We start from the raw sequence: 27,444 nt of genomic DNA on the forward strand, positions 1-27,444 counted from the left end.
CAATGGCATTTACAAAATCACCTCTGACATTTTATGTTAAACAAGTAAGATTATTTTTGTGCACGAGTGTGTTAGCCGATGCGTAGCAAAGTATTTTAGGAAGAACACTTGATTTTTTTTTGTAGAACTAATCAAAAATTTCTATGTAATCGAAGATCATAATACGTTTAAAGGTGTGGTAATATTATAATGGGATTGAGATACGAAACCCTCGGATTCGGATCCAGATCCAAACGGATCCGGATTCTTCAGATCCGTAACTTTCGGATCTGGATCCGGATCCGTTTGGCCATCCCTAGTTTGGACCAACGTCGATTTGCTCACGAGAAAGAGTAAACTCAAAGCTAACCCACGAATCGGCTGAATACCTTTTGCTGTTGCACCAGCAGAAACTACACATACCCCTAGCGGTAGTTACGGCGTCTTCCGAACCCTACCGTTACAGTTGGTGGAGATGCGCCTTTCTCTGTTTTCCAACAGAGGCCCGATCTAAGTACCCTGGGCTAGGAAACCCTAGGAGTTCTTTCATGCATCGAACTCAGTTCCTTACTAATTCTCTTTTTTCCCTCAGGAATATAAGAAACCCCTTTTCCCCTTGTTTTGACTTGTTTTACCCTTTTGTATTGTTTTATTTTTATGTGAAATTTCATAATGTTTGTTTGCCTGAATTTTCGAATGCGAATTGCCTTGGATCTTGAATCAGAAACTTGCTTGCTTGCTTTCCAATGCTTGCTTTGCGGTAGGATGTGCTTATCTTGTTCCTCGCCACTCGCTCTTGGTATAATGGAAGTGCCCAGTGATAGCGCAACTTCGAGAGAATCGCGTAGCTCGTTAGTTCTCTCTAATTATTGCCCCCCCCCCCATTTCCTTCGCTTGAATGTTCTGAGTGATATATCTTCCTTTCTTAGAGCGATATCCGACCTCCTGCCAACGCCCTCTCCTCTCAGAACTCTTGGCAGTTCAACTTTGATTGTGTTACCCATCACCAGCGACATGTGAGGCTGAGTATCTCCTAGCTCCATCTTTCCGGGATGGTGTATTTTTCGTTCTATTCCCTTTTTCTTTTATACATATATATATATACTATATGAAAACCCTAAGGTGTTATTCTAACGTTCTTTCTTTTCCCCGAGCTGCCGAGGGAAATGTCTTACACCAGCTTTCTGTTATTTCTAAAAATCCGTATTTTACGTATTATATTATTACTGAGTTATTTACATAATTTTGTTACTTAGATATTGTGCAATCAATCACTTACTTAATCAACCACATAATTGTATCTTATCTTACACTATAATAGCATGTTTAACGTACACTTTGTTTCGTGACGCCTGGCAATGTTGGCCATTTTGTTTTGGGCGTTGCCCGTAATTTATCCTCTCCCTTAAGGTTTCTCGTCCCGACTACTCATAATTGGACGGGTATATTTGTCCCCTTTTAGGATCGAGATGTACTTTTCCTCCTTCCAGTCTTGTGTTGTTTTCTCTTGAGACTACTTTAAGGTTGTTCCTTACACCGTGTTGTTCGGGACTTCCCTTTTGTCTAGCCACTATGCCGGTGGAGTTAACTTTTTACTTGTGGTTTTAAACCTTTCAGATCTCTATCTTTTAGGATGCGCTCCTCAACTCTACCATGCGTTTTGTGTTAATTCTCTTCGATACCATCTTTTTGTGACCCACGCGGTTAGAGCTTGTGGTGGGCGCAGAAGGTTGCTGTTAGATTTTCTCCTTGCCACTGTCAGAGTCCTTCCTGCCATGGTAAAATAATCCTTTGACGCAACCATGTGTTTCAACAAAGCACCTAACTTAACCAAACTTCCTCGTGTCAGAGGTTATCTTGTTTCTTCTTGTTAATTTTTCAGTCAATCCGTGCTTCAGCTGGACCCTGGAGGCGGAATTACTCGCCTGTAGATTGTTTAGGGTACGTTTTCCTGTTAAGTACTGTTCTGGTTAGAACGGTACACGCCGGTTGAGGTCCGGTGGTTTGCCACCAATTTGGCAGATATGTGCGTCTTAATAGGTCACCCCTTACATCAGGGTAGCCAGGGGTGGGCTAAAACCCAACAAAATCCACAAATGTTTAGTTTGAAATAGTCTATAGTGGCAATTAATTTTACTTTATTAGCAGGATTGAACATCATGTACGATAAGTTGTAATGTACTCGGAAATTCGTCTTCACGGCTTCTACAGTCTACTTTTTTGCCTTTAAATGGTGGCTGCTGATAAGGGATGACCCTCATCTTCTTCAATCTCAATTATCTTTTCGTTTCTATTCTTCCTCTTCCTTTTCTCGATTTCCTTTCTTCTACTTTTCTTCACATTTTCCTTTCAACTTTCCCCTTCTGCTTCTCTAACTCTCACTTACGAGACCCTTCTGACTGCGACTGACGCTTCTGTTAGTGTTCGTGTTCCTAAAGTCGAAAAGTAATTGGTTGTACTCAATCCACATTTTTTTCTTTTGTTATTGACTGAGAGAACACACCCGAGCAAATCTGTGATAGATTTTTTTAAATTAACAAAACCTAAATAAAGCAATGGGATATTGAGAGTGGTAAAGTTAATTTGTAGGGGAGATCTTAAAGAAAAATGTTTTCGCTAAGTTCTTGTAATACTTCATAAAATATATTTATCAGCTGTTGCTTAAACGCATTAGTTGAAGTGTGGGCTATTGGGTGAAAATCTTATTTTTTTCAAGGGGGAAAAGACACTTTGTGGACAAGGACAATGAAGTGAACCAGTGTTTCATGTACGAGTAATTACATGTCCTTCACAATAGCTCAAATTACTGTGTCTGAAATGAATCTGATGTGTGAAAAATATGTAATATTACTTTGACATTCCTTCTTGGGGGCAACAGTCCTCTACTTCCCTCCAGACGCTTATGTTCGTGAAGTTTTCTATACTGTGCGTCTAGAATTTTGTATAATCTTCTGTTTTGGGGGATTCTAAACCTGAACAATTTAAGTTCAGAAAAATCGTATAATTCGAGAATTAGCTGGAAATTTACTTTGTAGTATTTTCATTCACTCCATGTACAAATAAATAGGGTTATATGAGACAAAACTGTACGCATTATTTTAATTTTTGAATTCCTTTTCAGGAAACTGCTTGGCATGGATGGCAGTGAATGTGGAAAACGCACAGAGACACATTTGGTTAAGTTCCAGCCCGTTTGAATATTTTGCCACCCTTCGTTGGGAGGAGTTTCTCTAGGATCCTGAGTGAGGCTTTCTACAGATATACAATGTAAGTAGAGTAGCACATATCTAATTTAGTTAATTTTATTTTTGTTATTTCACGTCGTTTTTCTTCCACTGTTGGCTAATCGCGACTGTTAGGATGAGTGATGACGTTACTGATGAAGGGACACTCACAAAGACAAACCATGACCAGAACTATATTCGAACCCGGGACCCCTAACGTATTGTTCATTTTATCTATGGATTTTATGAAGCTTTAAGCTGCATAAACTTGAAATGGCAGAATTATCTCGGTGAAGTATGCTTATTTCTTGGGTTCGGAGGAGGGAGGACCAGTGGTGAGCACTCCATATTCTCAAGGGTGGGTATTGGACTTAAAGTGTCATGGATACATACATATTTACATATATGTATACTTGAAATATGAAGGGACGGGTGATTGTTTTATAGCTTCCGCCACCCCTGTTTAGAAGGGAGTGTTTGCCACTGGGGAGAACAGTACTAATAGCTACGTGTAATACGTGGGTTGGAAATTTAACACTAGAAGGACCTGCGTAACCTCCTTACCTATGAGGACCGACGGCTCATTTGGACCCATACGAATATTTTAAAGAAAATTATTTTCTACACTCTTACTTACATCACTCTGAACTGAAATATCCGAGTAATTTATTATTTTTTTATTATTATGCATTTATTATTTATTTATTTGTCACTCACTTTTATTATTATACTTATTCATATTTATTACAAATGTTATATCTGTTATACATTTTTACTGCTTCTGACAAAATTAAAAAGTGATAAAATATTTGCAGTCTTGATATATAACGGCTGGGGGTTCGACGTGCTGACCCCACGTCAGCCCACTTCTGGTTGAAGTTCTCCACACCTGTAGGTAGAATCTTGGGAGGGGGACTGGCAGTCGGGAGATAGGCCCATACCCTCTTGAGGGCTGTCGAACCATGGGTTATTATTATTATCATCATTAATCTACATATAAGCTAGATAGTGAATACGTGCTGATCTATTCTTATACCATCTTCTTACCTACACATGTAATAAAAATACAATATCAATTAATATGCATAATTAATTAATTTAATATAACTATTTTCATGTACGCATTTATTATGATTATGGAACACTTGGTTCAGACCCCCCACTCCGAAATATATATCTAGATACATGCCTGCTAACCACAAGTGCATTATTATTGTCGGATTATAAATTACAGATACTCGATTTTGAACTCAATTTAAAAATTAACCAGTTGGCCTACGTAAAAATGTGTTACATAAAATTTTAGCTTATTCAATTCTGCGTTAATCTATGATAACCAATTTATTTTTGTTTTTTTTTGTTTTTTTTAGTATGATTTATATTTGTTATCGTCGTGAGAACAAAAAAAGTGCCGTTTTTTTTTTAAGATTTGCAAACGATCGTACTCTTTGAAATTCTATAAATAAAAGAACGGGTTGTCCGATTGTGATGAAATTTTAGTACGGTGCAGGCAGAAAGGTTTTAAAGGGGCGAGATGTAGTGAGACCCGACAATGTTCCTTATGTGCTCCTGAAATTATTGTATAAAGCTCCCCGTGCATGTAGCACCGTGCCATGAAGACACATTTAGTGAATTTTGGGGTAAGGGTAAGGCCACACACATTCTCATTCTCGGAAATTTTGGATGTGATGTGATCAGTACCACGCTCCGGCCGTCTTTAGTCCCCAGGTACCCATTTATTTGATGCTGGGTGTTCCCCAGAGTTCCTTTGAGAGTACATGTCCGGAAAAATTCCGATCTTACATCATCCATTATTTTTATTACTATTATTTCGAGTACAATTTATTTTTGTTAGTTTATAATATTTATTATTGTATAATAACATTTATAACCGTGGTAATAATACTTATTATTTATCTACTATTCAACTTTTATCATTTGCCCCCCTCCCCTGTAAAAATTTCTGGCGACGCCCATGCATGGCAGTCAGACGCCCTGCCGATGATTTTTCAACGGACTACTCTAGGTGGTAGTATCCCTCGTTTTTATACTTCTTTCTAGATTTTCTCTACATTATTTGAAAGCTCATTGGGACAAACACAAACGTCCATGTCCGAATCGGGATTCGAACCTGCGACACCTGGCATTGTAGCGCGCTGTGATAACCACTCCACCACCATCGAGGACCAGTAGGACCTCAGAATTTCAACAGGCAGTCTTGGTGTTCTGTTGAAGGAACATGATGTAGGTGTGCACTAGAGGGGTGTCTTGGCAACCCTCAATATGTCCTAATAAAATAAATCTTCAAACTACCTTCAAAATAATGAAAACAATATCCGTGGTTAGAAATATGAGGAATTTCGTTTTAAATCAGATGACCCGATGTCTCTCTCACAAACAATGTGGTATTGTTTACATAACTAATCATATAGTCAAGACGATGTTAAATTAAAATGGGATTAAAAATTATGGATACTGGAGTGTTCACTCTAATTAAAAGTTAACAGTAGGTCAACATAAAAACTAATTACATCCACATTTAGCGTTTTTAATTCTGCGTTAATCTATGCTAACCAATTTCTTTCGGGTATGCCTTCGATCTTTCAACGTCATGCGAACAAAAAAGTGTCGTTATCTCTTTTTTGCAAACAATCGTTCTCTTTGAAATTCTATAAATAAAAAACGGGTGATCCGATCATGATGAAATTTTAGTATGGTGCACGAAGAAAGGTTTTAAACAAATTGTATTTTTTTAGATTCTCATCGTTCTCATCAATTTTGTGAAACAACGTTTTCTTAAGATTAGGCAGTTCCAAAAATACGATCTTGGTCGTTTTGAAGCTCTTTGCATTCGTTTTTAAAAACCATTTTCATTGTCAATTCACATTACGAAACCGATTTTATACAGATTTTTATTGAACGGAGTACGGATGTATGTTGAATGTGGCAACACCTCATACAATGATGGTGCTCGCTGAGGGGCGCGTCAGATACTTGACGCGCCCCTGGAGTAAGAAATCGAATAAGAAAAAAGTTCCACATATGTTGGCAATGCTGCGCACAGAGAGGCATTCCTACGATAAGTGATAAGACCCTTGATGAGCTTCCAGCAAACTTTCCTCAAATGCACAACTTTAGTACCGAAGGTGAAACTACACGTCCAGTGGCGACTTTCGCTAGCGTGTTGTCTGTCTACAGAGTTCTCCCAAATTCGTATTTGAAGATTGAATTGAATTGAATTGAATTGACTTTATTGGTGGGCGAGGTTCAGCTGTTGCTGGTCTACCACCTAACCCCAAAAAGTACAGATTAAAATTAAAATAAAAAAAATTCAAGATTACAAAAAAAAATGAACAAGAAAGTACAATAAAATACAAATGGAATAAAATCTCATACAATAGAACAGATAAAAACTAAAAATTAAAATGAAATTCAGATTACAAAGAAATTGATCAAGAAAGTACAATAAAATACAATAGGAATAAAATCACATACATTGGAACAATATTGGCAGTGAATTAGATAATAAAGTAACTGAAGTCGAGAAAGTTGATAGTAAGAAAAAAAAAATTCTGGCAACTCACAGTATTTATCATTATTCATAAGTTGATTTACCCTGCTTCTGATCGTTGATCAGTGATTCACGGAGCATATCGCGAAAACGTCTGAAGTTTTGATTTTTGGTTAAATTTGGTAGTGCATTCCAGGCTTTGGGTGCTGCGTAGCTGAAAGAGGCCTGACAAGCTGAAGTTCTGCAACGAGGTAAGCTGAAACTGGCAGCGTTTCTGGTTGAATGCGAGTGAATTTTGCTTCTGAAGTTTAATTTCGAAAAGAGGTAGTTTGGGCTCTTGCTATTAATTATGTTGTGCAGTGTACAAAACAAGTGCAGTTTTCTCCGTCGTGCCATGGAAAGGATTCCGTGCTCATTAAGCACAGGGAGAATATGTTCACACTTATTTGTTCTATATACATATCTAATGCATGCGTTTGAACTTTCTGTATTTTTATTGCAAGCTTTTTTGTTATTCTTAGCCCGTAAACGACATCACAATAGTCAAATAAGGGGAAGATAGGAGACTGAACTAGGTTTAATTTTATCTTAGGTGAGAGAAAGTCTACCAAGTGTTCACATTTCTTCTTTTCAAATGTAGTTTTGATATTGTCGTAATCTTATAATTATTTGTATTTCTTCTTATTTTGCTTTGCATTTTATGCCACTTTTGTAATTAATCAATGGGAATGTTCATTAGATCGATGAAAGGATGCGAACAACACGGACAGAACAATTGATGACAATCCCTGTTCCTTTAGGGGAAAGGGACTTCTTGTTCACATCCCAGAAAAAAAAACCATGGCCCATACTTCAAGTGTGACGTTCTGAACACTATATACGGTGTTAGGTTGAACATGGAAATTTTGATCTGCAAGTTGCATTTTCTCTATTTAGATTCACTATGTCCCAAATTTATCCTAATAGATATTCTAGAAACAAAGCAAAATGTTTGCTGAATTTACAATGACTAATCTATACTGGACCAGGATTTTTAAACAGTAAAGCTGGCTGACGGAATTTGTAATTCAATACGAAATGAATGCATTATTTATTCAAAGGGATATCTGTAAATATTAGCTAAACTTGAAGTGAAGGGGTAGTAGAGAGAGTGGTAGGAAGAACAGTAGGTAAAAATGGGGGGAGGGACGTGTAAAGAAGATGTGTAAGTTTCTATGTGAAAACTGCCTACCTCCGTGGCAGAGTGGTTAGTACAGCGCGCAACGACTCTGGTTTAATTTCCAACCAGGGCATTGACGTTATTTAAGAGTGTATCTTCATTGCTTTCGTCTTATTACCCTCGTCTTCTCAATTCATCAAAAGTGGCAGAAAAGCGAAATAATCCAAAGCAATAAAATCAACATTTTTTAAAAGAAATATCGTTGATATGCGAGGAAAAGACCAATCAGAAGGATGGTCACGACATTGCGATCCAAGAACTCAAAATCTGGATTTGCCAAGTTTTGCTAAAGTTATGCTGAACTAGTGTTACTCAATTTCTACTCAATAAATTTCATTTTTGATTCTTGTCATGTGAGGGCGAAATGTGTATTTGTTTCGGAAACTTACAGTTGTAAATTATCTTCCCTATAATTACAAGCTAGGCACGATAGTTGTCACTGTTATTCGTTATGTAACAAATACTATACTTACTTAAGTTTCAATCAACGATGTAACACTTTATCCCCTTACCAAGAATAATTAACACTCGCAGCTAAGTCAATCAGAGAGAAATGGTCACGACATTACGATCCAACAATTCAAAATCGGAATTTCCCAAATTTTACCAAAGTTCCAGCGCTTGACTTTAAGAGGAGGAGGCAAAACTAGGTGGCTACATAACTGCTACATTTGAGAAATCATACAAATTCTCTATTTTTTCTTCAGATTTCATTAGGTTAACAAAATACCTTTAATTTGTAAATATCAATAAACCTGAAACTTTTGGGGAGAGGACGTAACCCCTCCCCCCTCTCAATTGCCCCGGCAAATTACACCTATGGTTCAGATATTCTAACACACAGAGTTTGCCAGAAATTGGAATGCAGGTCTCAGGATTTGAACCATATGAATATGTGTTGAATATCAGTAAGTTAGCATCGTCGCCTCGTAATCAAGGCGTCCCGGGTTCGATATCCGATGGAGGCACAAGTCTTCGGATCCCTCTTTGAAATGTAGGTCCAGTCCCGATTAGCCTTTCTGTGCATAAATTGGACTTAAAACACCAAACTAATCAATCAATATCAGTAAGGGGTTGGAGGTGTTTCGTGTCTTCGTTTTTTGCAATCATTTTCACTGCAGGGAATGTAATTTTAATGATCTAGAGAGAATATTTCGATAAGTCTTTCATCCAGCTGTATACTTGATTTTAAACATATTTCGGAAACTAAATAGAATTCAGTTTCACCAGACTTGAAATTAGTTTGAGAGAATATAAAAAATACGGGGATAGGCTATGTAAATATGTATACGTTACCAGTCAGTGGTAGTTGCCGCGGTAGTTCAGTCGTTGTCGGCCTCCGTGGCGGAGTGGTTAGCACAGTGCGCTGCAATGCCAGAGGTCCCGGGTTCGACTCCCGGCTCGGATGTGGATGTTTGTGATTGTCTGTCCTGAAATAGAATTGAGTGAAATGAAACGAGTAAATGAAGTTTCATGGGGGAAGCTTCCGCTTAGGGGCTTTCCTTTAATATATATATATATATATATATATATATATATATATATATATATATAGTCGTTAGGGCGTCTGACTACTATGCGAGAGACCCGTGTTCGATCCCCGGCGGGGGAGAACCGGGATTTTTTTCACCTGTTCTAGCGGCTCCGGCAGCCACCCAGCGTCGTTTAAATTGGGTACCTGGAGGAAACTCTGGGGGTAAAGGCGGCCAGGGCTGTGGTGCTGATCACATGACCCTCACTTTCCGCTGAGATCAAGAAAGTGGGGGGCTCTTACCCCACACCCCTATACGTCGTCATGGCGTGGTGCATAGCACACTTTGCCTTTTTACCTTTTTTTACCAGTCAGTGAACTGAACTATTGCCTTGCTTATTTTTACCTCAAACATTGGTTCTAAAGTTGGTCATTATATCTTATGATAACATTTACACGTAATTAAGATACAGTGTATTTACATTCTAAGAAAACCGAAATTCATATACGGAAAGAGCCATTGAACTAGCAACACCGAAAACTTGAAAAAAATTTCTATTCCTAAGTTAGGACGTCCATCTCTCCTACCTACAAGTTTCTTGTGAACACTTTAATACAATTAAATATCAGAACTGTGTCATGAAAACATAAATGGGAAACAGACTGCCGTTGTCTCCGCTCGTTGAGGTTGGTCAGTTGTAGAATGGTGTCCTTTTTTAATACACAAGGCTGCACACTTTTTAATTTTTACTAGACAGTTAATGAACACAAACGATTTTTCAATATTTTTCCGTTTCATAGCCTAGTTAATAAATTGCATACTATACCATGTCCCGGTTATCTCTGGAGCGAGGCCGCGCATAGCGGCAGTGGAGAGGGGGAAATCGAGTGTGCAGAGCGAAGCAGTAGTGCACGCTGCTCGAAGGCAGTCGCTTCCCCCCTCGCCGCCCCTTTCACTCAATGCCGTTTCCTCTCGTCTGTTCATTGGAATCGCCATCTCGCGTCTTCGTTCTCTTGCTACAGAGAAAGTGGAACAGGGTATTGCTGTCAATGCCACTTGCTTTGTAGGGGCAGGGGGTCATAACATCCTTAGTAAGGATTAAAATTATTGTTTTTTGCAGGGATATTTTTTTTATGTGTGTAGGGGGTGTCCGGCATCCATCTTGTTAATTTGCGCAATGCCTCAAATCCGTCACCCAAAGGTTCTATTTTGATTATTTCACGTCACTACTTTACCACTCTCGTTTACTTGCGACGATACTATTAAATGATGTGATAGACGATGGACGTGACGTAAAAACAATGGCGCATCCATATTTTCAAGACAATGTTACAATCCCAGATATTCGATTTCGAACGCTAACCAATTTACCACTTGGGTCGGCTTTTTCGTTTTGTCTGCTCATTAAAATAAACTGTTGGTCATTCAAACTGCTGACCTCCGTGATGCATAGCTCGCTACGACGCGAGGTGTACGGGTTCGAATCCCAGGTTGGACATGTGTCACTTCATCAATTTTACCAAATGATCACTCATCCTCATCTTAGTGGTTAGGAGATAGTGGCAGAAAAGCGAAGGAAAATAAACCAAATGAGTCAATCAATCCTCATTCATCCTCCAGAGGTAGCAAACCAGTTAAAATGACGAAAATGATTTCTTTGACTAAATCCACACACAAACCTCTTTTGGATTTCATTTGCAGAATGGCTTTAGGGACTAAAGATAGCTCCTTTCCTGGTTCCACTCGACAAAATTTAGATGCCTTACGAAAACTGCTCGAGGCTCTTGAGCGTCTTATCAAAAGTGCCTTGTTCTGCTGGTGACAAAGCTGTGTACACACCCGCGAAATCCTTCTGAAGACACGTTGGGTGACGTAAATGATGGACAATAGTGCTGGTGATTAATGGGCATTACTACACTTTATTTGATTTTAAATTTATATTACTGTGTAATACGCAGTTACAAATTTGGAGAATATAACAGTTTGTACCATGATATTTTCAATTATAGATAATATGTATTTACGAAAAATACAATTCTTGTAATCCAATCTCGTATTTAATGGGAAAATAACTCTCACTACAGGTGGTTCTGTTGCAAATGAACGTACATATTACACTCAACGGGATAAATATATAATTGATTCTACACTACAGTTAATCTACCCTCAGACTTACTTTCTGAAATATTACTAGGTTTAATAATGGCATCTCTTCCAGGAGCCTTTTCATGATATCCCTTCCTTTTATACGACCATAGAAATCAGCTCCATTCAAAAATCTTTCCCTAATCTCTGTCTCGGGAATCTCTGGAGCAAGTGAAAGAAAACAAGTCTCTGCACAAGTAGTGACTCTAAAGGGTTCGAACAATGAGCACGTGCGCTGGTAAGAGATTGCGTGCAGGGGGAAAACAAAGCTGCTGACAGCAGAGTATACGGCTTCGCTCAGTCAGCTCGAATTATCCCCTTCTCTACCGTTATGCAAGATATTGCTCCAGAGATTCGCGGAATACAGTATAGATTTATTTCAAGTTTCCTCCCTAGTTTTGTCAAACATTGGAAGTAAATATTATTCTACCCTCTCGTGTTTTCTTCTTACTATTGTATATTATAGCATATTTTATTTATTTTGAAGTACCATTTGTCGCATTGACAATACCTCACTTTCGACTTCTCCAAATTTATTCCTAAGAAAGTGTCAGTATCTTGAGTATATACAGTGTAACAGAAGCTACTTATACTTGCACCTCTTTCTTTATTTGAGGTAGATACCACCCTACAGGGATGTCAATCACATTCACAGCACAAGCACCTTTGAAGCTGTTGATTTGTATCCATTTGTTGCAATCGTATTGATAAAGATTGACCCATATTTACATACATATGATTAGTGTTCCCACTTTGGTACAAAATAGAGTAGTAGGAAGTACAAAGTTTGTAGTTATGGCAACCGAAAACAATAACCATCCATTTTATATTATGACCACATGGGACAACGCTGCTCGAGAATGAGATACTAAGGTGTCCGATTTTCCCAGACCTCTTGACATCATTTCAACAGTTCTGGAGCAACTAAGTTCTTGGATAAGCTCAGAATACATTGCATTCTGTTATTCAATGTTTTCTAATTATCATTCATTCTTACAATCATTAATATAAACAGGTAAAGAATGAGACTTAGATGAACACATCGCCAGAAAATGTTATTCCTGTTCGTAGTAAATACACTAGTGTTTGTGAAAATTCCAACACCATGAAGGAATCATGCTAAACACGTGAAACGTACAGGAAATGATTTTTTGATTGATTTTGTTTTTTTAAGTCCACTTTGTACACAGTAAGGCTAATCGGGACTGGACCTACAGTTTAAAGTGGGATCCGAACCACTATGTGCCTCCAACGGATATCGAATCCGGGACCCCTTGATTACAAGGCAACGACGTTACCACTGCGTCATCGGGGAGGCCCGTACAGGAAATGAAAACCAAGGTAAGGCATGGGAATGATTAGAATTACAGTGTGATTGCGCATGTGTGAGCACAGTAGTACCTTCTTAACTGCCGTTCTAGGCCCATGAAGAGAAGGCTGTTGAGGAGCCAGACAAGTAGTGTATCGTGGTGAGTGTGTTGTAAACTTTCCTCCAGGAGTCACTATATTTCGTCAACGTCAAAGGATGCAATACAAAAGGCAGCGTTCGAATGGGGACGAAGTGTAGACCTGGGAGAAGGTGGATTTGTGGATCACGGCATTGTTCCTCGTACGAGGTTTAAGCTATGTGTGAAAGTTGTGGACTGAAGAGATATTCTGGCAATGGACTACAGTAAGTTACAGCACCACATACGCATATGGCTGTGACGGACCGAACAACTTCATCACAAGTATTTGAACAACAGTGGAGCACTGCAACTGGTGTAACATGGTATGCTCCCACAATTTGGCGGTGTTGCTTTCACAGTTCGTCGGCTTCTATTTCCCAGAGGACCGACTTCACGCATTCCTTCGCGGCGGATTGCCTTGAACTTGAACCATTGACGCCTCAGGCTACATTAGTATTTTATGCATATATGTTTAATTTTCATTATTTTACTTCGTTTTTCTGCCACTACGGCTAATCGCAAAGATGAGGAGGAGTGATGATACAATGAAAATCATGAAGGGAAACTCAAAGAGAATACCCATGTACAGGCCGGGATTCAAAACTGGGACCTCGGGCGTCGTAGCTCGCCATGCTAACAGGCAACAATGGGTTCGTGAATACAGACGATGACGTGCGAATTGGCAACATATTGTGTTTTCGGACTAGTCACGATTTAACTTGGACTACAATGATGGCAGCATGAGCAGTATATGATATCGTGGTGAGTGTATCTTCCAGTATGCATTGTCCAGCGTTATACCGGCCTAACATCAGGTGTGATGGTGTGGGGGTGCCATTGGGTATATTCGTGATCTCGACTGGTAAGAATTGAGGGTACTCTCAACATCAACCGCTACATCGGGCAAGTAGTAGAGACAGAAGTCATACCTCTCCTTCAGCGCCCTCGTGGCGCTATATTGGAGCATGACAATGTCTGTCCACATGTTGCCTGGAGCGTTCAAACCTTCACATCACGACAGATAAAGCTTCTTCCCTGGCCTGCAAGGTCGCCAGATGTGTAACCTTTTGCACATGTTTTGGATGTACGTACTAGGTAACTAGTCCGACAATATCGACGAACTGTGGACTCACAATCAAGCAGCTTCGGAGGCAAGTCACTAGAAAAATATCCAAAACCTGTTGGATTCGATGCCACGCAGCTTGCGGAAGATTCACAAGCTACGTATTATTATTTTTTTTTAATGTTGTATTGGTTTGATACTTTAATCATTTATCTATACCATTATTAGAAATATAACGAATAAATTTAATTCCATTGACATGATTCCTTCATGGTGTTGCAATTTTCACAAACATTAGTGTACATTCAGCAAAAAAATATTGATTTAGAATTTTTTATTTACATTACATGTTTATTTTATTGAAGCTGTGTTACTACGAACGGCGCAACTGGGAATTAAGAGTGGCGTTACTTTGTAACCGAAACCTGTACATACATAAGTCATACATCAAATGTTAGCCCTGTCCAAGTAGATATTTTTAAATATAGAAACAACAAACGGGGTGCAGTGTTGTTCATGCAGTGTTGCCAAATGTAAGTGAAAGTGTAAATTTATTTTTCCACAAAGCATGGAAAATTGCATGTCAAACATTCGTACGGAAATTTGGACGTCAATTTCCACCTTGGGTAGGTGGACTATTTTGCCATCTATAGTTCAGAGAAGAAAACCGATCGTTTTCGCGTATAGCCAATCCTGAAATGCCTCGTAAAGGCGTACCGGTCCAAATGGGTGTTTTAAAAAAATTATGAGGTACAGTGGCAACACTGTTGATGTTTGAAGGCAACAAAAGGTGTGTTTAGTGATGGTCTATGACATGGAAATACTGGAAACAGGAAAAAAAGAAAATGAAAATTATGGTGAAAAAAGTTTTACTTGCCCACTCCTGGCAACCATGCAATGCGATAAGAGCGCCCACCGAACGAGAACAAAATAATCAGTTAGTTGTGTACTCAGAACTGTTTGAGCCGTGCATTTCGCATTGTTCTTTGGGGAAGATTAGAATTGTTATGTGAAATGAAGTACTCTTTGGAAGAGAGGGTGTTCATTGTGGAACATTATTTTTGTTCAAAATCGTACGCTAGTGTAAAAACTGTTTCGCGAGAAATATCCGAATAACAGTGTTCCAGAAAATTCGACGATATATCGACTTGTTTCCAGATTTCGTGAAACAGGATCAGTTAATGACAAACCCTACCACAGACAACCACCAGTTTTGACCCAAGGTGTGCTGCAGGATGTGGAGCAGAGAATATCACAATCTCCCAGGAAATCTGTTCGTAAATTTGCTGCACAGTCAGGTGTATCAAAAACAACAAGTCACCGAGCGTTAAAACAATTGCACCTACGTGCATATAAGGTACAGGCTGTGCAAGAACTGAAGGAAGCAGACAAAGATGCACGTGTAAGATACTGCCAGTGGTTTAGAAATTTTATTAGAGACAATGGTGTGTATATTTTGGATAAGGTTTTTTTCACGGATGAAGCATGGTTTCACTTAAATGGATATGTCAACAGTCAAAATTCTCGACACTGGTCAAGTAACAATCCCCATTTGTTACATGAACAATCACTTCATCCACAAAAGATCGGTGTGTGGTGCGCGATTTCGCGGAAAAAATAATCGGTCCATTCTTTTTCAACACAACAGTTGACGGAATAGTTTATCGTGACCTTATCAAACAGTTTATTTCTCTGTTGGAACGTGATGAACGTGATTGTTGGTTTCAACAAGACTCCGCAACATGTCACACGTCTAATGAAACTTTAGACATGTTGGCAGAGTTTTTTGGCGATCACATTATAAGCAAAAACTTATGGCCCAGTCGCTCCCCGGATCTGACGTCTCCAGATTTTTTCTGTGGGGTTATTTGAAACAAACAGTTTACATTAATAACCCAAGAACACTTGATGATCTAAAAATAAACATTTGCACAGCCATTAACAATATAAACCAATCAACCTTGCATAAAGTTGCTTCCAACATGATGAAACGTGTTGATGAATGCCTCAGGGAAAATGGTTGTCATTTTCAACATCTTTTGTAAAGCTACACTGCCTGTTACGCGCATTGCATGGTTGCCAGGAGTAGGTAAGTAACACTTTTTTCACCATAATTTTCATTTTCTTTTTTTCCTGTTTCCAGTATTTCCATGTCATAGACCATCACTAAACACACCTTTTGTTGCCTTCAAACATCAACAGTGTTGCCACTGTACCTCATATTTTTTTTAAAACACCCATTTGGACCGGTACGCCTTTACGAGGCATTTCAGGATTGGCTATACGCGAAAACGATCGGTTTTCTTCTCTGAACTATAGATGGCGAAATAGTCCACCTACCCAAGGTGGAAATTGACGTCCAAATTTCCGTACGAATGTTTGACATGCAATTTTCCATGCTTTGTGGAAAAATAAATTTACACTTTCACTTACATTTGGCAACACTGCATGAACAACACTGCACCCCGTTTGTTGTTTCTATGTTTAAAAATATCTACTTGGACAGGGCTAACATTTGATGTATGACTTATGTATGTACAGGTTTCGGTTACAAAGTAACGCCACTCTTAATTCCCAGTTGCGCCGTTCGTGGGACACCCTGTATTATATTTATGATATGCAGAATAGGGTGGAGTGAAAATGGACTAATTTTTTTTTTTTTAATTTCAATTAGCTAGATATGTCAAAATGTGCCAATAGATCAATAGAACACTGTGTAAATATTTCAAGACTTTTGAACAATATTTCGATCGCACTTCGCAACCTTTTATTTTACATTACTAAGCCACATTACAACGATATAACGATAGAGTCAGTCAATAGTGACTATTCGTCAGTTTAGTCACCTTAAAACTCAGTTAATGCAATCAAATGCTACAAACAGTTGCAAGGTGAAGTGAGAGAAGTCACGTTTCGACTCGAACGTCGGCATTAGCTGTCGAGAAGCGATGCGTGCACGGATGAAGTCATCTCGCGATTTCTGTCCACAAACAGCTTTCGCCGCCTCGGTCACCAGCTTCACGTGTCTTTTCACAGCCTGTGTGTGGTTGGGAAATTTTGAGAAGAAGAGAGTTGGAATCACCTCCGTTGTGATGAGATACCTGAGCTCAGTGTCTGTCATTGCCTTGATTACGGGAAGGTCCGAGATAGGGCAGACTGCCCAGTCGATCACATCGAAGTATTCCACGGCGTCGAAGTTGAGTTTTGCGGGAACCTTAAACCTCCGTATTTGTCCACTGGGGTCTGCTGCAGCTCTGACCTTCATCACTCGTCGCCGGGCCAGCTCACGTATGTGTGGTCGATGGTCCGTCATCATGGCCAGGAGCAGATTCTCCGGGTGAGCGAAGTATGCATTGCGATGAATGACGGGGTCAACGATCTTCTTGTGCTTAGGGCTGAGGTATCGTGACTTGACGAGCATCTGGTGAAGGTGCTTAGCTCAATTTTTGCATAACCAGTGGGTTTTTACGACGAACCACGTTGGAGCATATAAGCGAATGATGAACGTCACCATCGTTTTCAGATTCTCTGACGGTTCCACATCGCTTACATATAATCGGAGGATTCGATTGGCTGTCGTAATCCATCATGAGTGATTCAGGCAACCAGGGTTTCGTATTGCCAGACTGACGCTACATTCACCTTTGCTGATGCTATTGCACATTTCCAGTAGATGGCGCTGATCTGTGCTCAACTGCTTCGGGTCAACATTGGACAGTTGCTCGGTCAGCTGCACTGGTGCAAATGAGGAGACAGGCTGTTCGCTACACGTCACTAGCCGCTTTCCGATATTTCCAGAGAATCCGCGCGGGCCTGTAGTCGTGCCATCGAGCGCCTGGAATAGATGGCGCAGGGGCAGCTCATTTGGCATGGATCAGACATGCCACCCACTGCAGAGGACGCTCGAAGGTTTCTTCCAGTTGGCGGATAACGCCCGCTGTGTGTCCCGTGTTCACATTTGTCCCGTCTCACCCTACAACTTTAATGTTCTCTGTCTGCGCATTCCGCTCTATGAAACTAGCGACTATTGACTCAGCTACGTCTTTGCTGGAGCCTGATAGCGGAGTCGTGTGGCTGAAGTACGAAGAACCCGGCTCTGCGATGATGCTTATATGTTCTTCCGTGAGGGTTTTTCTGTGTTACTTGTTGTCGTCGCCGAGAACTTGTGTCAAAGTTTGACCCTTGCGGCCATCAAAGAATGCTCCCTCTATGCCAGTGTGAGTGTGGTCAAACTGGTCATCATTCTGCTGGAGTTCCTTACGAGTTTTGCTGCGTTCTCGGCGGATCTTGCTTCGATCGATTACTTCAGATCGGTCGATTGGCGACGCGAGACCAAGATCACGCAGAACTGATGTTGCTAATACAGCAGCCGATCTATCCGAGACTCCGATCCGATCGCAAGGTTTAGCGAATGAAGGTAGAGAGATTGTAATTTTCTTACATTGGCGATTTTGCTTTGGCTTAGTCTTGACTGATTCTGTATCTGGAATGTACTCATCGCCAGTGGCACTGACCGACGGGTACGTGTCATCTTCGGCACTGTCGGCAGAATCGGCTTGACCTTTGCTTTCAACGGTCCTCTGCTTCTTCATTCGTTCGAGATTAGCTTCGTCTCTTTCAGCTTTCCTCTTCAATTTTGACGTCTCCTCTATCTATACCGCCGATTATCATCTTTCTTGGTCCTCTCTGGTTTTGAAGGAAATGGCGTTCATTTGCCGGAACTTTGAATTCTTTCGCGCATTTGCAGTTGGAAACCATGTCTAAGCACTTGCATTTGCTGAGATCAAACAGACTGTTACCTTTGTCGCGAAAGTCCGATAGTCGCCGTTGGTAGTTGGGTTGATCCTTTTTCCCTTTGTAGACCTTTAGGATTGTGTTGTATTTGTTGTGGAACGATCTGAGTTTTTCAATCGCTTGTGCGTGAGTTACTGTTGGAAGTGAGGCCCTTTCCCAGATCTCTTGGACTTCATAGCACAGTTTGTGAGACATGTCCAAAAATGATGGGTATTTTCCATTGTCCGTCCTCAGGTCTTGTCGCAGTTGAATATATTTCTTCATGAGATCGGTGTAGGTCGGCAGAGTATTGGTCGGTAGGTTTCGTGGAGCGCCAAATATCACGCACGATATTGTCTCTTGTAACTGCTATCTCTCAGAAAATGGAAGGAATAGAATATTTATTATTTATTAAATAATATATAATAATAATAATATTTATAATACCGTATAATAATAATATTTAATAAGCTAAAGCTTATCCCCAGGATGTTCTGGGGATGGGGATATCCTGAGGATAACATGATGTCCCCAGGATATCCCAAGGACATCCTGGGGATAACGTGTGTTGTATAGGTAAGCTATAGGACAAATGGCACATTTTCTATAGTCTAGCTTATAAAAATAAAAATAAAAAAAAATTCACTCCACCCTACTATACAACACACGTTATCCCCAGGATGTCCTTGGGATATCCTTGGGACATTATGTTATTTTCAGTATATCCCCATACAATGTATAGGTAAGCTTAAGATGGACAAAACCTTTTTAATAAGTAGCTCGCATAGATTTGCTACTTAATAAGCCATGCTGGAATCAGACTGAATCGGGCTACAAAGTCATAAAAAAGGGTTAAAATGCCAATTATTTCAATAAGGTGAAGGGCGATCAAGGAGTTCACAGAAAATAATATGATTTTGCAGGATTCTTACTATGGACAAATGGCACACTTTCCATAGTCTAGCTTATAAAAATAAAAAAATAAAAAAAATTAACTCCACCCTAATGCAGAACCATTTGGGCTGTTGCTCTTGTTGACTTGCTGCACAGATAAAGGCACCCTTATCTGTGCAGCAACTCAACAGATAAGGATACCCTTATCTGTGGTTGGTGTTCCACGTCCACTTTATGCACAGATAAGCTATGTGAGACTGGTGTGAACTTCGGTCAAATGTCGAGCATGATAACTTTAGAAATCAAGTATGTGAATTATAATTCTTAATACGCCTATCCGAACTCTGGGTTAACTTAATCGACACACGGAACATTTACTGTTATCATATATAGTATTTAAGGTTAAAATATTTCTTACAAATTGCAGTACTACTGTGTGTACATTCTTGTCACTGTAGAGGTCCTATGTATTTTATTGGCGTTCTCAGAGCTTTGAAAGAGCTTCGAAATATATTTTCCATTTTTTTCCGTTTCAGATCAACTGCTACTTTACATATCTTATCCCAGGGTTATACCACGTGTCATCCCGAGAGATTAGACAAAGTGAACGTTAGATAGACCTATTTGCAGTTAGCAGTCATACTGTGAAGATCGTACATACGGATTTTCTCGGTACTTCTTTACAAGCAAATAAGGTTTTGCGTCGGGCTGTTAGTGTAGCTAATTAAAATGCCAACAGCAGTCTACAAGACCTGTTCCTTTTGTGGCAAAGAGGTGGAGGAGGAAGAATTGGAAAGTCATCAGTTAATCTGCAGAATTGAAGAAGTTGAATGTGAAAATGGATGTGGGTTTGAATTTCAACGTGAAATGATGAGTCAACACGTGAAGGAGAGCTGCAGAAAACGAAAAGTCCTATGTGATCTGTGTAAGGAGACATTTTCACAAGAAGACCTCGAGGATCACAAGGTTCAGTGTTCACAACAGGTTGTGGAATGTGAACTGAAGTGCGGTGTACAAACGGAGCGCTCTAATTTGTCCAAACACATGGCCGAGAACTGTTCCAAATCACTAATAACCTGCTACTACTGTGGCCAGGAGGTGAAGAAAAGCAACATCAATGATCATGCCAAGAAGTGTGACGGGTCTAAGTGCTTGTGCGATAAGTGTGGAAAGAAGGTCCACGAAGAGTACATGGACTTTCATCTGAAGGAAAGGTGCGCGAAACGCATAATCCAGTGCGTGTTTTGCGACGCTAGTTCAATGGCAGACCTTTTACCGGAACATTTCGAAACCTGTGCAGATGTCCCTGTCCCTTGTGAGAGAAGCTGTGGAATCAAGTTACCCAGAAAGAAGATTGGTGACCACTTACAAGAATGCCCGAAGAGAATTGTAGAATGTGGTTATTGTGAGAAAGAAGTCGAGACACAGTTGTTGGAGGATCACCACGCAGAATGTGTGAAGTTCCCAATTCCTTGTATTGAGAGTTGTGGTATTGAAGTAGCAAGAGAAGACGTGGAACGACATTTGGATGAAGAATGCCAGAAGCGCTTTGCCGCGTGTGCTTACAAGGAGATGCAGTGCAGCTATGAAGGTTTTCCTGCACGGATGATGCAACACATGAAGGAAGAGGTGCAGCATCACGTGAACTTATTAAAAGACAAAGTCGAAAATCTTGAATTGAAATTGGAGGGTGAGAAGAAAAGAAATGAAGAACTACAGATGGAGATATGTAGACTAAGACATGGGAGTTTCTTGTGGAAAGTGGAAGACATAGCTGAGAAGATAGAAGAAGCTAAGGATGATGGAATTACCAGGATTTATAGTCCACCCTTTTACAGCAGTAAGCACGGGTACAAATTAAGAGGTGTGTTGCACCCGGATGGTAGTCGTGCTGAGTACAAAGGCCATTTAGGAGTATACATTCAAGTAATGCCAGGAGAGTATGATTCTGTTTTAGAATGGCCCTTCACAGAACTTGTAACGTTTAGATTAGTTGACCAAGCAATTCAGGGTGAGGATATTGTTGAAAGTATTCGTGGAAAAGATAACAAGTGCTACCTTAAACCCATGAACGGTCAATGCAATGTCTCACGCGGGTTTCCTACTTTTGTTTCTCACGAAGTACTCAATAGCGAAAGTTACATTGTAGACAATGCAATGTTTCTGGAAGTGTCTGTGGAAGAATGATATTAATGCTGAAAGATATGAAGTATCGAGCAACATGATACGGTAGTTTCTGATACTTGATAGAGTTCTTTGTAAGTATAAGGAAATATTTTCTGAATGAATAGCACATTGTTAACAGAAAATCATGTTTATCTGTAAGATACAAAAAAAGTTGAGTAAATCCAGTTCCTTAATATTTATGAGAAATTTTGAACTATTTGAAGTACAAGAAATTTAATACAATTTAATAAATGCTGCAATCAATGAATGCTTTTGTATTTCTGAAAATTGTTTATGCATGAAGGAATGCAAATTTGTTTGTCATTTGTTGCACTCATTTCGCTTTCTACATTAGCTTATTACATCAACTCCTATAGGCTCTAACGTACACAGGATTTATTTTCGAAAAAGGCTGGAATTGTAAAGGAGGATCTTACATAGCTTGATTCTGAGGAAAGGGGGGACACAGAACAAAATATTTCGTAATTGTAGTTTTAACCTTATAGTTTTTAACCTTCTAGGTTGTTCAAGACAAAATTGGAAATGGGTGGTCAGTTAGCGGCAGTTTGAATTTACCACTTTAGGTTTTCACAAGTTATTTCCTGCTGTTATTTGAAAATTTTGGATTTCTCAAAATTTCAGGAAGGGCTGTAGATCCAAGAGCCATCCTTCGTACGCCAGTGGCCATAGGAGTAAGATATGATAAGGAAGAAAGAATTTTACTGAAAGTTTTAGATTGTAGTCGCCATAGTCAATACATGATAGCATATACTATGTGTTTTCTATTTTTACGACAGGGGTTGGGGCTTATCCCTGCATGAGCATTGGAGGGGGGGGGGGGATGGAACCAGATCAATATTATCCGGCCGTGCCACACGCGTTTTTATTTTCTCCATAAGAATAACGCGCCTAGAATGGAGGCATACCCGTCGATCTTGCGTTATGCACCTCAAACGGTCTGATTAATTTCACTTTTCTTTTTTTACCAAAGGTATGCAAAAGATCATGAAAGAGTCTGAATACATATTCAATTCAGAAACAGATTAGAAAGCAGTTGCGAAGTCGGTGGAAAACTTGCATTTCTTCGGTGCAGGCTCAGTTTGTCTCCTACACTGACTGCCTGCATCATTGTCTTAGAATGACCTTACTCGTCACCATAGGCGTAACTTGGCGGATGAAACAGTGGGCAATTTACACCCCTCAAGAAAATAATGTTGACTAAAAATCATAGTTAATTTTGCATTTGTTAATCTCAAAGAACAGAGTAATGAGTAATATTATGACTTCACAAATGCAACAGCAAAATAGTCTGGGATGGAATATACAAATGTTTCGATTCTGCCTAGCCAAATTTAAGCCTAAACTCGACTCACCCCCCCCCCCCCACCACCACCACAAGTTAGATCGTTACGCCTATGCTCGTCAATGTTGCTTTTCATCTTCTCTCCTCTTGTCAACCACAGACAATACTGCTAGCATTCTGATTCAGATAGGAACAAATGGCAAACACAAGAGCAACGTGTAAACAACGTTGCGATTTTTGGTCAATTTCAGTGCGAATGCTCATTACGATGCTAAATCGTCGTTTCCCACATAATGTTTCTTAAATGAATATGTATGCTGTGACCCTTTCATGACCTTCTCATAACTTTGAGCTAAAGTTAACAAAACATAAAAGTGATCAGACTATTTGATTTGATTTATTGTTTTAAGTCCAGTTTATGCACAGTAAGGCTAATCGGGACTGAACCTACAGCTTAAAGTGGGTTCCGAACCACTTGTGCCTCCACCGTTTATCGAACCCGGGACCTCTTGATTACAAAGCGACGACGTCAGACCCTTTGAGGATCATAGAAAACGTTAAGCGGAGATGCATACATTCCAGACGTGTTATTCTTATGGTAAAAATGACGCGTGGTGCAGAAATCGGAAATTCTCGCTTGTGTCCCAAATTTCGTGTTGGGTGCTTTTATTACACTTCTGTTCACAGAAAGTGGCACACTCGTTTGAGTTAAAGATGAGCTTCGGAGCCGATCGAGTGTGGCAGTATAGCCGAAGTAAAAGTTAGGGAAAACAGCACTCTGCAGTTTTGCTTACCACTAAAGTTTTTCACCGGATGCAGGGAATTATCTGACTTGCCGAGTGAAAAGAAAAGGTCACAAGAGAGCTTTGCATTGTAATTATTAATGCAATCCAGTGCCCAATTTTACAAGAGACTACCGGGAAAAAATTCGGGAAAATGTGTTCGAGATATTCAGAATTCCATAACTAATCTAAAAAGAAATAAAATAAAGTACCTAAATCCCTTCGCTTTGGGAATAGCTCATATTCGTTTGAAAACAGAGGGGAGTGGATGTTGGTTCCATTATCTCTTTCCCTAGCTTAACGTAACAGTAACATCGACGTTCACCAAGAGGACGCGGGATCGAATTCCGACCTGAGCGTGCCTGTTCTTTGCGATTGTCCCTTCATCACTTTTTCCATATCATCATTTATCTTCTTTGTCGCGATTAACTAAAAGTGGAAGAAAAGCGACGCTAACAAATAATAAACAAATTGACATTCAAGATGGGGACGGGAGAAAATAAGCAATCCAAGACAATGATAATATCTAATACGGCCAGAATGATGTGACTTCAGGATCACTTTCGTTACTTTCTCTTACGTATGCAAACTGCATTTTAGACTTGTAATTAGGAAACGAAAGTAGTACCGGGTGTCCGAGAAGTCTTTGTATGAAAACAAAAATTAACTGTATCCGCTATATGCAACATAGACATGAAAAAATGGTACCAAAATGTTCGGAAACTATTCAAGTTTTATTGGCAATAGGAAAGAAATCAATAAATCTCCACGTGAGCACCCTTGGTAGCACGGAGTACATCTAGTCGAAATTCAACTTTTCGCCATGCATTAGCCAACATCAAAGGAGGGATTGATGTGATGACTTGGGTTATCCGTTGTTGCAGAGTTGCAAGATCGGATGCAGGAGTTCTGTAGACATTGTCTTTCACATAACTCCATAGAAAAAATCTAAAGGGGTTATGTCTGGAGATCGTTCAGACCACGCCGTCGGTCCATCTCGACCAATCCATTTTCCAGGAAATGTCTGTTCAAGGCAGGAACGAACCTCCAGACTCCAATGTGGCGGTGAACCGTCTTGTTGAAAGATAACATCTGGGTGGTATTCTAGCAATTGAGGAACAGCAAACAATTGCAACATGTCGAGATACACTCCAGATGTTACGGTGTCCTCGCAGAAAAAGAATGGTTCGATTATTCTGTCATGCAGCAGCGCGCACCAAACGTTCACCTTCGGGTTGCCCATGGTCGACTTCCTCACCTCATGAGGGGGCTCTTTACCCCAGATACGCACGATGTTTGAAACTGTCTCTGCACTGTTTTTTGTGACCTGCTCTCGTGAAACCACAGGACACACTCAGCCTTTTTCTGATTTGTGTACATTTCCGGTTTGCTGGACACTGGCACTGCTACACTACTGCAACGGTACAGAAATCTGAAACAAAAAAAACTTGAATAGTTTCCGAACATTTTGGTACTATTTTTTCATGTCTATGTTGCATATAGCGGATACAGTTAATTTTTGTTTTCATACAAACACTTCTCGGACACCCGGTATAATACAGCTCCCAAAATCAGTACATGCTGGATGAATGTCTTCATATTTTCCTGAGAAATCACTCTTCGTCAAAAAGTTGCTTTTAAAAATATACTTATGTATGTGCCATTGACTTGTAAGATTCTTCGCTACATATCAGAATCTGCTATGTTGACAGAAGCTAGAGCACGAAGATTATTAGGGGTTGGAAACACTAACCTTGCACAATAGCACGTCTTCGATCATCTTCATTAATACACACACACAACATTAACCTATGGTCTAAGAGCAATGTGTGCACAGCATAGAGACACTATACCATGAAACGTATTGCTTTCAAATTAATGTAATTAGAGAGAAGGGACATTGAAAGTTTGGAACCGGACAGTTAAAGTGCAATCTTCAGGAGAAATCACCCTAATAGCATGCTTTCTCGCAACACTGCTTGTGTCAATGTCGGTAAAACGCCTGCTTCGTAAGCTGAAATCCTAGGTTCGTTTCCCAGCGTTGTCATTTGTTTTTTCTCTTTCTGCCAAACGGGTGCCACGAAAAGTACGTATTTCACTGAGTTGCAGCTTTATCCTTATTGAAAGGACTATGCGTGTGTCATAATTTTGAGTTTGGAACGTATTTTTCTTTATTGCGCTCTTACGTCACCAGAAGATCAAACGTCATTCTTCTGTGAAAGAAAAATCACAGAATTTAAGTTCGAAACTAGGTTTCATCGATAAGTGAATATTAATGTCTTCCGTCATTCATTTGCCACTTCCATCGTTTCACCCTCCCCCCCCCCTTCCACACACACAACACTGACAGACTGGTTGCACGCTCGATTCTATATCAGTAATTCCTGATGAGAGGAGGAATTTACTGGTAAAATTGTTAAGTTAAGACATTCCTTTCTGCCTGATTGAAGGTGTTTTTATTAAATACAAATAATCTTCAACTACTATTATTGGACGAAAATCATTGATGTTATGTTTAAACAAACGTAAATTCATTTTGTTGATAATTAGATATTTAATTATTTTCAGCATATAAATAATTATTTGTCATATTTTTCATGATGCATTTTCTCATACCTCTTACCTTTGGTAGCAGCTCCTTCCTCCAATAAGAATGAATTTACAATTTTTCTAATCTCCATTTTTTAATTTCCAACCCATTTTTCCTTGCGTCCTATATTTTATGTTGACACATAAGGGGAGGCACGCCACCCTATCTCCCCTTCCGGACTAATATGTGTATGCTGTTCATTTGTGTTTGTGATTGGATCATTATCGCCATTCATCCTAATCTTCGCGATTAGCCAAAAGTAACAGAAAATCGAAGTAAAATAAACGAAAGTAAATCAGCCAAAAAATTATCTAATTGAAACTTTCTCTTCTCACTCTGTGGCCACAGCGCTAGACAAAGATACGGAATCACTTGTTTCCGTCGCACCTGGCTTGTCACCAGGAAGCAAGAGCAAGGATTCTTTCAGAACCCTTCGCACATAATGAGTACATACAGCGCATGCATCGTGAGGCTGACACGTCTCGTTATATTATTTAAATTAGAAGTCTGAAACTTCGTGACATGAGTTATATATATATAATTTACTTTTTATTTTTTTTATTAACTTTTGATTTAAGCCCGCACATACAAGGACAGTCTAATCGGGGCTAGGCCTATAGTTTGAGGTGAATCCGAACCAATGCATACCTTCACCTGGTATCGAACCCGGACCAACCGATTGCAAGGTGACGACTTTATCACTATGCCATCGGGGAGACCTTTGCTTCTATAATGTTTGTAGATACGATTAAGCTAGGGAAGTATGAAATTGATTCTCTAAATAAATTAATGAAATATAAAAAACATAGTTCAATAATGAAAAAGTGAAATAGCCCATGTAGCTGCATAGGTAGGAGGGAAGACGGAATGCCAAT

At 39.7% G+C, this 27,444-nt stretch overlaps 1 protein-coding gene across 1 annotated transcript; it reads left to right on the forward strand.

Annotated features, from left to right (window-relative positions):
* The first annotated feature begins 931 nt into the window (after positions 1-931).
* LOC145982719 (TNF receptor-associated factor 4-like) lies at positions 932-22,118 on the forward strand. Its single transcript, XM_083116083.1, has 3 exons — positions 932-995; positions 3,101-3,246; positions 20,265-22,118. The coding sequence occupies exon 3, from the start codon at positions 20,458-20,460 to the stop codon at positions 21,913-21,915; it is 1,458 nt and encodes a 485-aa protein (XP_082972209.1). The 5' UTR covers positions 932-995; positions 3,101-3,246; positions 20,265-20,457; the 3' UTR covers positions 21,916-22,118.
* The last annotated feature ends 5,326 nt before the right edge of the window (positions 22,119-27,444 follow it).

The sequence above is a fragment of the Lepisma saccharinum genome, unplaced genomic scaffold (genome assembly GCF_977018435.1).
Source record: "Lepisma saccharinum unplaced genomic scaffold, izLepSacc3.1 HAP1_SCAFFOLD_362, whole genome shotgun sequence".
Classification (NCBI taxonomy): domain Eukaryota; kingdom Metazoa; phylum Arthropoda; class Insecta; order Zygentoma; family Lepismatidae; genus Lepisma; species Lepisma saccharinum.